This window comes from Ammospiza nelsoni, chromosome 6 (genome assembly GCF_027579445.1).
Source record: "Ammospiza nelsoni isolate bAmmNel1 chromosome 6, bAmmNel1.pri, whole genome shotgun sequence".
Taxonomy (NCBI): domain Eukaryota; kingdom Metazoa; phylum Chordata; class Aves; order Passeriformes; family Passerellidae; genus Ammospiza; species Ammospiza nelsoni.
In genome coordinates this window covers 19,359,319-19,375,680 of record NC_080638.1, presented here as the reverse complement: position 1 = coordinate 19,375,680, position 16,362 = coordinate 19,359,319, and the positions used below count along the sequence as shown (strand labels likewise).

The window sequence follows — 16,362 nt, the reverse complement described above, 5'->3', positions numbered from 1 at the left end:
CTGTCAGAAACCAGTCAGGAGATAACAAATTATTCTAGCTAAACTGTGTGCAATTTGCCAATAGCAGCATTTTTTGAGCATGTCACGAGGACAGCGACAGTTCCAGTGGTTTACAAAGTGCTTCTCTCTCACTAATAATCCCCAACACTGTGTCCCACAAGGCTGAATGAAACCATCTTGCTCACTGACCTCTGCTTTGTACTGGCAGGCATGTTATTAAAACACAGCTAAGAACAGCAGCTATTTTGCATACAATTACTTAAATCAAAGATCAAGGTTTGACATATCTGGTTATTATTATGCTAGACTTGACAAAATTACTGAAAGTATAAAGCTACTTTTTGTTACCTGAGGCTTCTTAAACAATTGAAACAATCTCTTTCTAACACTGTCTTCCATGCATTTTAATTACGATTGATACATACAAAACTCCATAGTTTTAGAGATTTTTCAGCAGATTTTTGATATTTTTTCTCAGAAATGCAGCAGTAGCTATATCTGTAACTCTACAACTCTTAATAGTGACAAAGTGGGAAAGGTGGAAAATGACAGAAAAGATGCAACTCCTGCAACAGGCAGGAATTTGCCACCATTGCCCCTATCCCTTAAGTCCCATGTTCAATCAGGTGGAAAGAGGACAGGGAATCTTTTGTGTCATATGCCCTGTTTGCCTAAAAGGTTTTTACCAGGGAAGGTAGGACGTGATTCCTGTAATCCATTTCTCTCTTGGGCTCCTGGATACTCCTCAACCAATTCACCTCCTTGCGGAGTTCCCTGAGGGCTTTCCAGTTCAGGAAACCCCCTGAGCAGCACTGGAGTGCCCCACCACAGATCATGCTGGCAGGGCAGCCTCTCACCTCAGCACCTGAGTTTACTTGTTTACTTCACAGTTTACTTTCTCTCATTTAAGGGTTCAAGACAGCAAGAAACAGAACAATTACTGATGCTTCCTCCAATGATAGCTTATGTATATAAACCTTATGTTCTTTACTCACTATTTTCTTGATAATATTTGGGAAACACAGTGGAAAAAATGGTTGCTGAACCTGGACAAAACATGCAATAATCTAGTCAGACAAAATTCAATTTATTTGCACACAGAAAAGAGTCACTACACAAAGTCTCACTTTTTGCTTTCAGAATACATTCATAACCTTATAAAAAATTTAAGTACAGAGAAACAAAATAACCGACCCAATGCCTATGACTTATGAGAACAGGTGCAACCAAATTTCAAGGTCCATTTGCCATATTTATTTTTCCCCTCAACATAGTTCTGAAAGTGCATATTTAGGTATAAAGGTAGTTCACTCCAGCACAGATATCCTATTTGGAAAGAGGTTTGTGAAATCAGTATAAAAACATTCATATATCTTTTCCCAGTATAAAACACTGAACTGCATATACTTAAGGCAGGAATTTAATCAAGCCCAGGATTAGTAGGACCAATGGAGCTACTCACCATGAGCAATGGACAGAATATGCCTGGCTACCCACTGACCTTATTGAAATGATAGCCACAGTTTATCCATGCATGTTAAAAGCAGTAAAATTCCAACTTTTTGAGACATTCTGTTGAAAGACAGAGTGGAAGTCTTCAGCAAATCATCTGCTCTAGCAACCACTTAAACACCACTGGAATCCTTGCACGTCTCTTCAGACATCTGTAACTGCAAGACTCCAATCCACAAGGGAGAATTACATACACACAATTCATAAAGAATAGCTTTGGCTCCTGCTGTTCCTCCCTCTTGTAAATCATTAACATTTGCAGGAAAATCATGCAGTTCCTAGACATCAGGTGGATGAAAACACTATCTCAATCTCAGTTTTCTGCCATGGGAGCTCTACATGCATTCTCTGTGACAGTAAAGCTTGCTAGAGAGATTCTTGCCTCCTAATCAACAACCAAACACATTCCCACATCTTGATTACCCTTCATTATGCCAGCTCAACTGCCTCTGGTTAATGTTGTGAAAAGCTATAAAATGTGTGGATTTAAAAAGAGTGAAGTTTTCTTTTAGACCAGAACATTTTACAAACAAACCAAAATCCAAAGGCACCACTGGAACCTTCAGTTACTAAAGCAAGGTTCAGTAGAGGACTGGTCTCGTTTAGTTTTTGTTGCAGAAGTTGAATTTGAGAAGTTAAACAGATGATCCAACATGTTTTCTTCCTGCATCCCACACTTGATCTCATGTGCAGTGCTGCATTTTCCAGATGGGTTTTCCCTATGCAAACTGGTATTTTTAGCTCTTAAGTGTCTCCTTTCAGATAGCATTTGCTGAGAGACTGCTTTGATCTTAATGCATATCAAAAGAGTCTAAATTACAAATTCCTAAATAAACTGCTTACATTTGACTATGCTCTCTTTAAATTTTAATCAGGGTAGAACACAAAAGGGACAATGTTTCAGCTTTTAACATCCCAGTTGGGTAGGATATTCCACATACTGCTCATGTCTCCTCTATCAGTCTATTGCCAGCTGGTGAACTCTGTTCCATTATTTCATTCTTGATGGCACTTATTTCCATGCCTTTTGCTGTATTTTTGATTAACAGTCTACAGTGATTCCAAAAACTAAAGAATGTAAGATGCATTAAAACACACTTTCGACCATGTGGAAATGTTAAAACTCAAAGTGAATTTCAAGACACAAGATATTTAATACACATTAGGAGGTGCTTTTCAGTTCAAGCCTTGTATCCTATAAATCAAATATTTTCAAGTACAGCTGCTATCCAAAAAGTCAAGTAAGGTAGAAAGAAAATTTCAGAATTCTAATTATTGATATCATTAAATCAAATATATTTCTAAGTTTTAAAGTGTACATGGCCATTGTGAGCGTTTTAGGATGTTTCTGTAAGATATGAATCTATTGGCAACAACCTATTTACTCAAAAACTTTCTGGTTTTTTTCTAGTTAATGCAATAAGAACACACACATAGAAGACACAAATAGGTGGCTTATGTAAGATTATTGATTGAAAATAATGTGATTAATGAATTCTCCTGGGCCATAAAGGTCTATGGATAAATCCCAAAAATTTTAGGAATGCATAAAGATAGATATATATAATTGGTTTAGAGGAATGAGACTCTCTTTTATATAAACTACAGCTGTTATTTCTCACAGTTCCTCTACAAACAGGCCATTTAGGAACAGGCATGTAAAACTTATTTCAGATTAAAATTGCACTTTAGACAGGCATCTCTTTCCAGATCTAATAGGGCATCCCTAAATCCCAGTTCAGAAAGGTTTCAGAACTGTGATCTCACTATTGTGTCAATATTCAGGACAGCAGGAGGTACCAATGACAACACAAGATCCAAACTTCAGTGTGGTGTTCAACAGAGAAATAGTCCTGAAAGATAGTTATCTTAAAAATACAAATTCTGGTCCAGGCAAAATGTGTTTAAGAATACACAGGTTTTACAGAGGCTCCAACTCTTGTTTAGGGACTTAGAAAAAATAGACTGTAGAGCCCCAAATGACTTACAGAAACAAAGCAGAGTTAGGTCCCTCTGGCTGACCTTGGTAAGGTCAATAGGTATCACAATGAACAGGAATGTTGAGGTTTATGCTATTCTCCACTTTCTCCCTATCACCAAAACACAAATGCACTTCAAACGTGAACACTGTTTCTAACAATTACTTAAATTCTACCAGAGCATGCATTAGCATTTTAAAAAGCATTTGTGTGATGCAGTGACTGATGAGGCATTTTAGAAAAAGGTTTTGAAATGATCTCTTTTTCTTTACCTGTAATAAAATAAAACTAATAGCAACAGAAATTACTTTTTAAAGTAACTATCAATTGAGAGGAGATGTAGGATGTAAGAGGGCAGCATGAAAGACTGGAATAAATGACAGCCAGGAGATAAGAAATAATAATTTTGCATTATTTTTGATTTAACCACCTCAGAAGAAACTCAATGTACTTGATAGCACCACTGAAAAGTCATGTGATGCAAAGGCACACCAGCACACAATTTTCCAGAGAAATCTGCAAAACATTAGAGGATTAATGATCCAGAACCAAGGTCAAAGCATAGGGGCTTGAGGGATATGAAGGAATCTCCTCAAAATGCAGCTAGGCCTTCCGTCCTTTAAGTAAAGGACTCTGCACAGGTAATATTTTACAAAACTGCCTACTTTACCAATTTACATGGAATTTACTGTTTTCTTTTACCACAGTCTTCAACACATTGTTTCTCTCTCTCTCTCTATCAAAACTGCATGGCCAGCCCCACACAGGAAGCAAAAGGATTTTTACATTAAACTATCCATGAAAGCATATAAATCAGTTATAGCATGCAACAGAGGAAAATATAAAGAAACAAGAAGTACTCTCAAGTACTTCACAGAAAATAAACTGCAATCAGATTTCAGACAGCTATTGAAGAACCAAATCAGGTGGATATTGTTCTGGGCTTACAGTGTTAAGATAGTAGGAAGTACCTATATGCAGGAATTTGTTTGGATGGGGTTACATTACTAACCTACAGAAGAAGTGACACCACAGTTATAAGGCAGATGCTAACTGACCTCAGCACATGGACAACCTTTTAGTCACCTGCTACAGGAACACTGAATCTTTTCAGCCAGATGCATTTAAGTCTGCACAGATAGCTGTAAGCAGAAATGCTTTATTTCCTCAACATGCTATAGGACCTCCTCATAAAACTCAACAAAAACTTGAGGTCATTGCAGAGAGAAGTCCAGCCACAGAAGCAACATTTACCAGACTGCTCAGACATGAAATTTTCTCAGCCTTTTTGGCACTTTGAAAATGAATGTACACTGAAAGATGTGACAGCCTACAAGAAGTTTAGGAGGCTGTACAATACTGTCCTGAAACTGTGCTGTTGAACTGTCATAATCTGTACTGGTTGTGAGCCTATCCATACTGCTGTACAGGCCAATGCAAGAAAAATAAGAAATTGTCATATTTTTCATTAGCTGTCTACTGACTCTCATTTGAAAAAGTACCTAAAAATGCTTCTCTGTTTGACTTACATTACTGAGTTTTTATATGCAGACAATAGGGTTGCTGAACATCTCAAAGGAAGAAAGGAAACTCGGGGAAAAAAAAAATAATCTTTCATTGCCAACTATGCAATGGTTAGCCAACGATGCACTTGCAGCTGGGAAAGCCAACCACATCCTGGGCTGCACCAAGGGAAGTGTGGCCAGCAGGTCAAGGGAGGGAATTCTGCCCTTATACTCTGTTCTCATGACACCCCAGCTGGAGTGTGGGGGAGAACAAGGTCCAGCATAGAACCTCTCCTTGTTGGTTCCTCTATCACATCAAAAATTAAGAGGTATGTGTGAGAGCACATAGTTACCAAGACCATTCAGTGCAATATGCATGGAGAAAGGACTACCAATCAAACCCAAATAATTTCTTCTTCTTTTAAACTGCATAGCTGTAAACAAAGCTTTGAACTTACTGTTTATCAGACAAGAAAGTATTTCTCACCTGGAAACTGCCATCTAAAGAGGAATACTCACCCTGCTGCAACTGCAGGAGGGATGACCAGTATGAATTTAAGTTGTGCTTCATGCAGAGCTTCAGAAAGGTGAGTGAGCAAGTGAATCAACTCCCTGAAATAGAAATATACTATTAGAGGGAAAGGCAGGAAAACTGCTGCTATATATTGAGGAGAACAAGTAACAGTAGTAATACTTGAAAAGATGCAGCTGGCAAGAGAGACAAACACAATTTGTTGCAAATTATCATAGCAGAAAAAACAATTAGGAAGACTGATTAGGCTTACTATCTTTAAGGACTACTAACACTGCACTGCTTGAGACAGTCTTAGTTTTATGGGAACTGGTGATCACCTTGGGGTTCTAACTGTTTCTTAAGTTTTATTTTATTTTTCTAACTATGCATTGTTAGCATGTAAAACAAGCCAGCATACTTTATCAAAGCAGCATACTTTATAATTTCTTGAGGTCATTTTTGGTGAAAAAAATTAAGATCAATAGAAGAACCAAACACTGTTCTGAAGAAGCAAATTTTGAAGAAAATAAAGTTGCCACTGTGCTGCTGCACACAAGAATTTGTGAAGATACTTTCACAGCAGAACATGCACTCTTCAAAGGGATATTTCTGAGGCCTGTGTTTAGAAACATTTCTTCTACTAGTTCTTTTCCTGTATAAGTAATCCTTTTGTTTCTCCATACTTCACTGTTTCACTGAAACAAAATACATGTTTGACAATGTCATATCTGGAAATAGCATCTTCTGTCTGCATCATTTAAATAAAGACTTCCACAAAAGCTGATTTTCATATCCATATTCTTGATATTTCAATAGTAAAATAAACTTTAAAATTCTTATGCAAACTGGTTTTAGCACTTCTAATTGGAAGGTTGATGTCAATAGAAAACCCTTTAATCTGCAGAAACTAAATTTAATGTCATCTTAAGAGGAATCCAAGAATACCCTAAATTTGCACTACAAACATGGCCCTTCTGAGAGCCTTTCTTAAGTCATTTGATTTTTCAGAACAAAGTTAACTTTCCTATTTTTCACCTGCCCATAAGGGCCCACAAACACAGTCAGATGATATTAGTACAGAACTCTGAATCTGTTTAGGACTACACTTAAACCAGAACCAAATAGAAAGCAACTTCACCATCCATGACAAGAGGCTGAAAGTGCTTAAGCAGGCAAGGCAGAATATACAAAAGCCACCATCCAAGCTGCTTGCCCCACTTAAACTGGATCAGACCTGAACTCTCAGAAACATCTTGGTACTGTCATGCCTTTCAAGGCAGTATAATCCTAGAGATATTCTACTGAAGCTATTGCTCTTCCTATATAATTATCCATCACAGTGATTATGCTTGAAACACTATCCAAAGGTAACCAAGTATTTCCATTTACCCTGAAAAGGTTTGATGCCTGATGAAAACTTCCTAGGACCTACAAAAGCCATTACTCTCAAAATCCAGGCAAACAAACAAAGCACGTTTTATCACCTTTCCAATACCAGCAATAATTTGTGCTTACAATTTGAGAGCTGCCTGTGCTGAACAGCCCTTAACAATGAGCTATCACACTGCCACCTGTATTTCTCTTCTAGGGGAAGACAAGGGATTACAGGAATCAGCTTTTGGTCTGTCTGCAGCATGTACTTCTGCCATTCTTGCTTTGGGAAACCAAGAGTTTTCCCCCTGTTACTTTACCACATGCATTCCACATTAGGAGTGTCACTATTAAGACAAATCAATTATAGCAAAGAAGAATCCTTTTTCACAGGAACCACATTAAAAAATTACAACACTAAGCTAAACAGACATTTATTGAAACAAACCTACACATCTATCACAACTCCCACATGACATAATCTTATCAAAAACCATAATCAGTATTAAAACTAGGTAAGCAAGCCTTCCCACTGATTTGTATCTCGTGGCTTAGTGACCTTTTTAACTAATTATGCCTGAACTACAGTATAACTCAACTTTTATTAGATGTCAGAGATGCTATATATAAAATAAATTTGACCAAAGAATCAATTCCTCTCGCCTTGAGATTATTCTACAGTGTTCATCAGTGGGGATCTCTCTTCTCTGCCTGGCCTGCCTTTGTTAGCTGCAGGAGCTTTGAGAACTCTACTCCATGCAAAACATTTGCTGACTTTAACTCTTCAGAATATGAAGGGACAAAAAAACCTAGCATAGGTACAGAACAAGATAACTTTTCCATTTAGAAACAAGGTTAACATCCTTACTCACATTCTGCACAGGCAAAAAGTGAGCCACAAAGGCAGTGACATACCCACAAAAACACTGACTGCACAAAGAAAATCTTATTTTGAAACATATAAGTGTAGAACCATAACCAACAACTGTAAACACAGGACAGAGATTTGTGGTCTGGAAAAGGGGTGGGAATGCAGATTGAATGCATTGTTGAATGCAGTGGGAATGCATTGTTGGTGCTCTCATGACTCTAAAACAGGCTACATCTAAATAGCCACTTCCTACCCTCCCCCCACAAATTTCAATCAGTATTGATCTGGCTGAAAAATAATTACCTTCAACTTGAAGGAGGTCAAGAAGAAAAAGGACGGCTGGAAAACTGCAGATTTTTGCTCAAGAAATTCAAATTAGTATCCATTTCCTAACCTGTCAAGCCAGGGTTCTGGGTCCTGAAAACTTTCTGGCAAATCAGGCAGGATTAGCCAAGACAGATGATGTAAATCAAATGTGCACTTTTCCCTCTCCTCCAAAGAGCAATAGCAGAACATTCATTTATTGTGCTATAAATTAAAACTTTACTGTGTCCCAACAGTGTTTTCCAGTGTTTTAAATGCAATATTCTCCAATGTTACCATTGGCAATTTTGAAAGAAAAGCTACTGACATTTTAAACATTATAATGAAGTACAGAAAAACAGGAATAGAATCAATCTTTCTAAAAAAGCTTCATTAAATATTTACCAGACACTTCACTGTAGTCAAGTTTAACTTCAGAGTAGCTACTGAAATATTGGCAGCTTTAAGATTCTATCTTGAGCTAACTAAGGTCTACTTCATTCATGCTATTTCAGGCCTTCTCTTATCACTACTATTTGGTAGGTCACTTTTCCAAGTGTTTATGATTTCAAAGTACCTTGTCCCCTATAAAGCTTTCATCACTCATAGTTTGTGGCAAGTTTATTTTTCCAAAAATCACCTTTTCCAGCATTGCTGGTGTACTGTGTTTTGAACACCTTGTAGAACAGTTAACTTCAGTGCACAAGAGTGGGAAGTCAATGCATTTTAAAGGCCTTGCAGAAGATAGGAAAGGTTTTCATATCCTTCCCTTCAGTTACACCACCCTTCAAAGCTCTGCAGCTTTCCCACTTCAGCCACCTTTCTGCTCAAATTGGGAGTCACTGCTCCCTAAAATTTATGCCTTGTCAAGAAAATTGGACAAAATAAAGCTGTCTACTTGAAAAAGAAATTGCCCTTTTCTGCCATTTCACTGCCTAGTTAATACCTAGAAACTCGAGTGAATTATGGCAAATCTTTGATTAATAGATTAATTTTTCAGGGACTAACATGAAGGATACAACTACCAGAAGAGTCTGTCCCCCTATACTCCTACCAACATTAATAAGATGCCTGAAGGTCATCTTCTGCACAGAGTGACAAAAAAATCATGTTTTTCAGATTGATTCTGTGTGATGGCAGTGCCATCTGTCAAGTAATGCTGGACTGATCAGAATATTGTGTGCATTTTTATGTAGCCTGTGAGAGTATTATAAGTATATTATGCCTTTTTCATAACGTATCCAGGTCTCTGAAGAAAAATAAACCCACCCAGTAAACCCACAATTGAGATAGTGAGACGTGGTCTTATCTAGCTGTTAACTAAATAAGGAGGAGAGCCTTTGCATGCTCACACCTCTCAATATTTCTGCCATGTACATTTCTTAACTTAAATGCCATGAGATTAATAACTTGAAATATTTTATTGCAAAATCAGGCAAGAAACTTTTAGAAAAAAAGTTATTTAAGAAGTAGTTTAAACTATAAGAGACTGCAAAACATATTAGAATTGAGGTATCATCTGCTTAGGATAGCTCATTTAGATTTCTATTAGGAGACTACTTTCCTGTGTGTTAGGGTAAAAGGTGGGCAGCTGAACCCTTTTTTACTGTGCAATGATTGCTAGCATGAAAGGAAACAGCATCACTTAGATGCAGTCTTTCATCTCCCATTAAATTTGATGTCACTGTGATTTGTATATTAATAATTCTATTCCCAGAAAACACAGGGAAGAAGTAGGTACCAGTGCTACAGAGGGTACTTCAAAGTATCTGTATTAGACATCTGCAAGAGCCTGAAGTGGTCACTATAAAGCCCCCAAAACAGACCCACACAGAGGTATCAAAGTAATTCAGGTTCTTCAGATGAAACAGGTGTTATTTCTAAAATTAAGAACCTAAAGAAAAGAACCGAATGCCATTTTAAACAAGTGAAAATACACACACCATGCATTGCTGTGTAGGACGTGAGGGACCAAAGCTTCTAATGAACAGCCAGAGAAGAGGCTGCTCAGGATATCTAACATGAAAGCAGGCAGATACATTCAGGCAAACAATTCTCTTATAAAAATTGATAATGCTGATAAATCAACATTTAATGAATATGCAAAATAAAGCAGCACAAAGGACTTACATAATTTAAGACTTTAGTCTGCTAAGCATTAAAGAATAATTCTATAACCCCAAACCAGTATGACTGAAAATGTTTTGGTTCTAGAAAAAACCCAAACTAGTTTGAGTTAGTTCTGCTTAAGAATACACAGAACAGAAGGTATTTAGTGAGCCTGAAACCACAGAATTTCATGTTTTAGTGGATGCCAGCAGCGTAACTTTTTAGCAACATTTCACCTCATCTGTGATGCCAGCTAGAATTAACAGGAAACTGAAGACTCAGATAACTCCTTGGGCCTCAAAGGAAAAATTTGCACTCAATTCTAAAGTTGACTTGAGTACCTCAAAAAAGAAAGGTTTTCTAGAAACACACAAAGGGCTGAGAGAGAAGTGTCTAAGTTTATCTAATTTTAAAAGTGCTCAGTGATCACAGGTTCTTAAAGAGGCTGGTCACAGGATTTATATGTTACTGAATAGTTACTCTGCTATTCTGTTAGATGAAGATTCTTACGTAATTTAATCATCACAAAGCTTTTAGGCAATTCTTAAGCCCCAACATCAAGGGAGAGCATGTGTTATGAAAATGCCCATCCGATATTCAGGTTCAGCTATTGAAAAAAGGTATCTCATGGGGACACTTACTTACCTGAGGTCAACTGAGAAGAGACCTTCAGCTGCAATTAATCCAGCTTTCTGATATATTAAATAGTTTTTAAATCATAGCCCAGTTTCTTGGTGAGTTAGGACACTAATCATCAGGTTTTTAGATTCTTTTGCAGACTCACCTGCTCCTGGGTGCACTCTGCTAGAAAGTATCACTGCACATTTTCTTCAGAGAGTAGATGTTGATTTTGCAGCTGAAACACTTTATCAGGCACAAATATTCCATAAGCAAATCCCCCCACTGTCACTTTAAGCTGGATAAAGAAACCTTTATCCAGCTTATCAAGTACTGTATCAAGTGTTCCTGCACCACTAAGGCAGCGCATTGGATGGGATCTCAGATCTTTTCCAGAACAGTTAAAAACATCACAGGAATAATTTCCATAGCTTTCCCCTTAACACAGATATATGAAGTATATAGAATAATTGAGTGCCATTTATTAATTTAATGGCTAGGTATGCACTTAATTTAGGTTTTGAAAAATGAAAACCATAATGATTCTCTGTGAAATATTTTTCCTAGATTGACACCACTGCTCTAACATTGCATAAAGCAAGCTGGCAGCTGCAGGGTATACCCATGCATTTTTATGCACCTGTGTTGAGTTTCAATAACCTGTTGCTAACTGCTTATGTGAGATTATTCCTTGTATGTCAGGAAAAAAAGGGATTTTTTTAAATGTTATTTTAAACTAAAACATGTTCACTTTAAATAACATGAATAAACTGTATTAGCTAGGCAGGTCTCCTTGTATTGTCAGACTGCTCTGAAAGTAGTTCGAAGGCAAAATATCTGTTCCCAGGAGCATCATTATGATCTTTAGTCCCTTTAACTAGAAGCAGGTTAAGCTACTTCCAAGCATTTGACCTTGAAGGATCTGAACCAGGAAAGCCTACACCTCACCTAACAGTTAGGACAGATGCTTCATTTGGAGCATGCACAAATACTGTCCTACAAGCACTTCACCTCTCCAAAGGATTAGGGTTCACCTCTGTGCTGACATCTCTTGCGAACTAATCCCCACCTTTCCAAGGTTAAGAACTTGCTCTACTACCGGTGTTTGCCACTTTCGAAAGAGACAAGCTGAGGGAAGATCAGGTGTGACTCACGTTACAATATTGCCACGCTGTGGGCTAAAGGAGGCATTGCGCCTCTCCAACTTTGCTGACAGGAACAAGCGAAGCAAAGACCACCCATGCTTATGCAGAAAAAACTGCTCTGTACTACAGGAAATGAACTGATCAAAGTAACAGCACTCAAAGTGCAAAAAATACAGGCTTGCCAACGTAATAAATGCACTTAATTTTGCCCCTTAAGATCTGTTCTAAGAAGTTGTTCCCTCCAAGAACATTATTAGGGAAAACTCTTGGGCACTGGATAGCCAAGCCACTGAGTTTCAAAGCTAGTGATAGGAAAACGCAATCTCAAAATGAAGACAATGGTCCCACAACTTAGAAGCATCATAAAACAAAATTACCATGTAATGATGTGAGTCTCCTACATTCACAAAAGAGCTGTAACTGCACACTGCTTCAGCTTTCTGTCTCAATTGGCATAATTTAGAATGCTGCAAGCCCAACCCAAGGCACTGTTCAACTTAAACATCCCAACCATTTCTAGGGACACAGCAATAAAAGGAGGAAAAACCCACTGATGAGTTTCCAATGAAGCACTTAGATCAGGTCTTGAAATGGAAGAAAACCTGCAGTTCCTAACTTCTGTTTCCCTTCATGCCTTCCTGACAAATAATCTCACATTTAAATTAGGATAATCCTTCAGTGCTGTTCACAGTGGCCACACACAATTACACATTACCTACTCAGAGAAAAGGATCCAGTTACCATTATACAACATGAGAATAACCCTGTCCTTTTCAGAAGTTATGGAAAATACTTTCCACTCCTTTCTATGAGTAACAGACAGATAGTGATAGGAGGCGGTGCTTCACCTAAATAACACTCAGGTAACTGAGGGCTGAGGCAACTAAACAGCAGTATCTCCTGTAATACTAACAGATTTTATAACAGCTGTTTTTCATAGTGTCCTTTTGGACAAAATGTCCAGCACACACATAAACTGTGCCATGGAAAGGGCCCTGGGGGTCCTGTTTATGGGAAACTGGATCTCAGTCAGCAGGGCCCTGGCAGCCAGGAGGGCCAACCCTGTCCTGGGGGCATCAGGGACAGCATCACCAGCCAGAAAAGGGAAGGGATTGTCCCCCCTGCTTTGCACTGGGGCAGCCACATCTCAAGTGCTGGGGCAGTTTTGGGTGCCACAATATAAAAATGACATGAAGCTGTTAGAGAGTGTCCAAAGGAGGGCCATGAGGATGGTGAAGGGCCTTGAGGGGAAGCTGTGTGAGGAGCAGCTGAGGTCACTTGGTCTGTCCAGCATGGAGGAGACTGAGGGGAGACTTCATTGCAGTTACAACTTCCTCCTGAGAGGAAGAGGAGGGGCAGACACTGACCTCTTCTCTCTGGTAACAGTTGTTGCATCAGAGGAGGTTTAGATTGGATATTAGAAAAAGGTTTTCCACACAGAGGATGCTTGGGCACTGGGACAGGCTCCTCAGGGAAGTGCTCACAGCACCAGCCTGACAGAGCTCAGGAAGCCTTTGGACAACACACTAGAGCACAGGGTGTGACTCCTGGGGATGGTGCTGTGCAGGGGTGGGAGCTGGACACAATGATCCATCCTTGTGGATCCCTTCCAACTCAGTTTATTCTGCAATTCTGTGATTCTGTGAAACAACACTGCTTTAAACCAACATTACTCCTGGAAGAGAACAGTATTTTTATCATGCCACAAATAAACTCACCCTGGAGCTAATAGAAAAGTATGCTTTGCTCATGTGTTTCATCTGCAATACAGCACTTTCATGCCAGTGTGTTTAAAATGATCTTCAGTGAGTCTTACAATGACAGTTACACAGTCTGTCTTATATCTGTGTTAACTAATAGGAAAACTATTGATTTTACTTAAATACAGTAAGCACAGTAAATAAAATGACCACTACCACCCACTTCTGACTGGCAGTTACTAATTGCTTCAGACACCCTCTTGGCTACTTTATTAAGACACTGCAGTAGCTTCAGAGCCCAGGATACAGATTAGCTGTTACGAACAACCGGGCAAATTACCTAATTATAAGCAAGAGCATACAGCAGAAGGATTACTCATTGCAGGGCAATTGATGGAGCCCTTTATAAAGCTAAAAAAGATTCTGCAGTTTCAATTTTTTGTTCCCAAGTATTAATTTTGTAGGGAAAAGGTAGGACTGCTAATAGTAAACTCAGTTTGAGAAGTAATTAATACATGCCATCAGTCAGCAGCATTTGCACTAACCAGAATAACCTTAAGTAACCATTTTTTGAAAGGTGAAAGCCTTCCATAATGAAGTTTGCATTCTGTGCATCATTCTTGAAGCTATTTTCCCCCAGACATTTTAGGCAACAGAGATCTGTAAGAAACTTTAGAGGAAGTGCTTTAGAGAAATGCATGCCTGAATTTCCTGAGAAACTAACAGAAAATCTTCAGATTCCTGCACTGAATCATTAATTTCACCACCATATTCTGCCTTTTCCTAGTGAAGCAAAAGTTTGGCGTTTGCCTTAGGTCTTGAAATTGTCACACAGTTCCAAGCCTCACCCAGTAACCCAAAGCAAACACTCTTATGATAGAGGTCAGTGCCAACGTGGGAATGAGTGTGCAACTGAGGTATCCTCTATCTCCTCATACAAATTAGATCATGCAAAATTCAAGAATGAAAGACTAATACAACCTGATGAACCCACTGTGAAGATTATGATGTAATCTTTGATCTCATGTAGAGTGAGGTAAAACCCTCTACTTCATTGTAAGACTAGAAGAACAACCTTTAGTTGTTCTAGAATTAAGTGTATTTATTTGTAAAGACATACTCAAATCAACATGGACAAATTAAAAGGATGCTTTAAAGGAGCTGATTTTTAGGAATTGCTTCCTAGAGATTTATACTCACGTTTGCTTTTGATTTCCCAGTTGACTCCACACTTCAACTACAAAGCCATCAAAATTTTCATTCTAAATAAAGAGAATTGTCAACAAAACACAGTTAATGACCATGCAGTTATTTTTCTTGTACTATTACAGATTGAACATGCTTTGTATTCTTACACCAGATTCATCTTTAACACAGCATTTCATGGAGAAGTCCAAGAGAAATTTAAATCATTTAACAAACACAAACATGCAAAAGTTGAAAATCTCTATTAGTTACCCATTTTATCTACTTTTACAGAAAAAGCCAATATTGTATTAGGAAAATTCAGACACTAATGAAAGGTGGTTGTTAAGCAAATAATTTGACACACTTTTAGTTGTATACCAGGGAAAAATCTTATTATCTCTTGAGTCTGAAGACACAAATGCTAATTCAGCATAGACATGATTCCAAGTATCTCCCATAATTAGTCTCTCTTTTGATAATTTATTCTTAGCATGATCAAGGATACTGTTGTACTTGAGTTGACATCCTTAAGAGGTCAAGTGTTACTGAGGACCTAAAATTGACATGTTGGTTAAAAATTTTAAGAAATTATCCAGTTTAACTGAGTACATCCAACTTCCTCTAAAGCACTGTAAGATTTCTTTATGTCATGTAGCAAGTGACAACTCTTATTCTGACAATAAATAAACAGGCTGCCATGAATCAATCACTAATGCTGAATGTCTTTTGGGTGCAGCTTGTCTATTCTCACACATGGGATAGCTCTAAAGCCATTAGGAAAGGGGTTGGCCAGAAACCTTAGCAAAATTCCTCTCCTGCTCTCCCTAGTCTCTTAACATTTTGAGGAAACTGGTTGATCAGACCTGAGCAAAACTGTTCAGTAATACATATCCAATGAGTGATTCTTGGTATTAAAAGTGGTTCCTTAGCTTTACCACACTGAGCCTGAATGCATTCCTGTACAGAAAACAGCACCCATTGCACCCATGACTCTTTTACTGTCCATCAGAAAATACCACTAAGCAGTATGGCCACAGCTCAATAATTATATTTCTAATAGAAATGTAAAAGAAATTTAAAGCAGGCAAAAATCACAAGTGCAGCTGCCAATGACAACAAAGTTATGTTGATCAGACTGATGTAGTCCCAGGTTAGACTCATAGTCACCTGCACTTAAGTGTTGCTACATTTAATATTTACAGGAACTGGACACATACTAAGACACACTATCAAGAAACCTCATTATTGCTTTCAGCGAATTCTATTTCATAGAATGCAAAATCACAAGAAATCAGAAAACATCTATTACAAAATGAATCAAGTATCATCTCACACAATTTTATAAACATCATAAATAGGTTTTTTTACCTTGGCTAGCAGAACCATGTTCTTGGAAAGCTCCTCTATCTCATCTTCACTGCCAAAAACACTCTCAAAGTCTTGGTAAGTCCAGCCATCAAACAAAATTCGAGGCACTATCAGGCAAAGTAGTCAATCAGTAGAGAAAATAAGGAATTTATTATCTACAATGGAATGTTTCTGCAGAA

General features: G+C 38.0%; 1 protein-coding gene across 2 annotated transcripts in view; it reads right to left on the bottom strand.

The window, feature by feature from the left end:
• The window catches only part of CHID1 (chitinase domain containing 1), a 95,835-nt gene that overhangs the window by 71,321 nt on the left and 8,152 nt on the right, over positions 1 to 16,362 (bottom strand). For both annotated transcript variants that reach the window (XM_059474594.1, XM_059474593.1), the window contains exons 6-8: positions 16,184 to 16,290; positions 14,828 to 14,889; positions 5,516 to 5,608 (exon numbers count right to left, since the gene is read on the bottom strand). In XM_059474594.1, the coding sequence (XP_059330577.1) occupies positions 5,516 to 5,608; positions 14,828 to 14,889; positions 16,184 to 16,290 (262 nt within the window). The remainder of the gene's footprint in view (positions 1 to 5,515; positions 5,609 to 14,827; positions 14,890 to 16,183; positions 16,291 to 16,362) is intronic.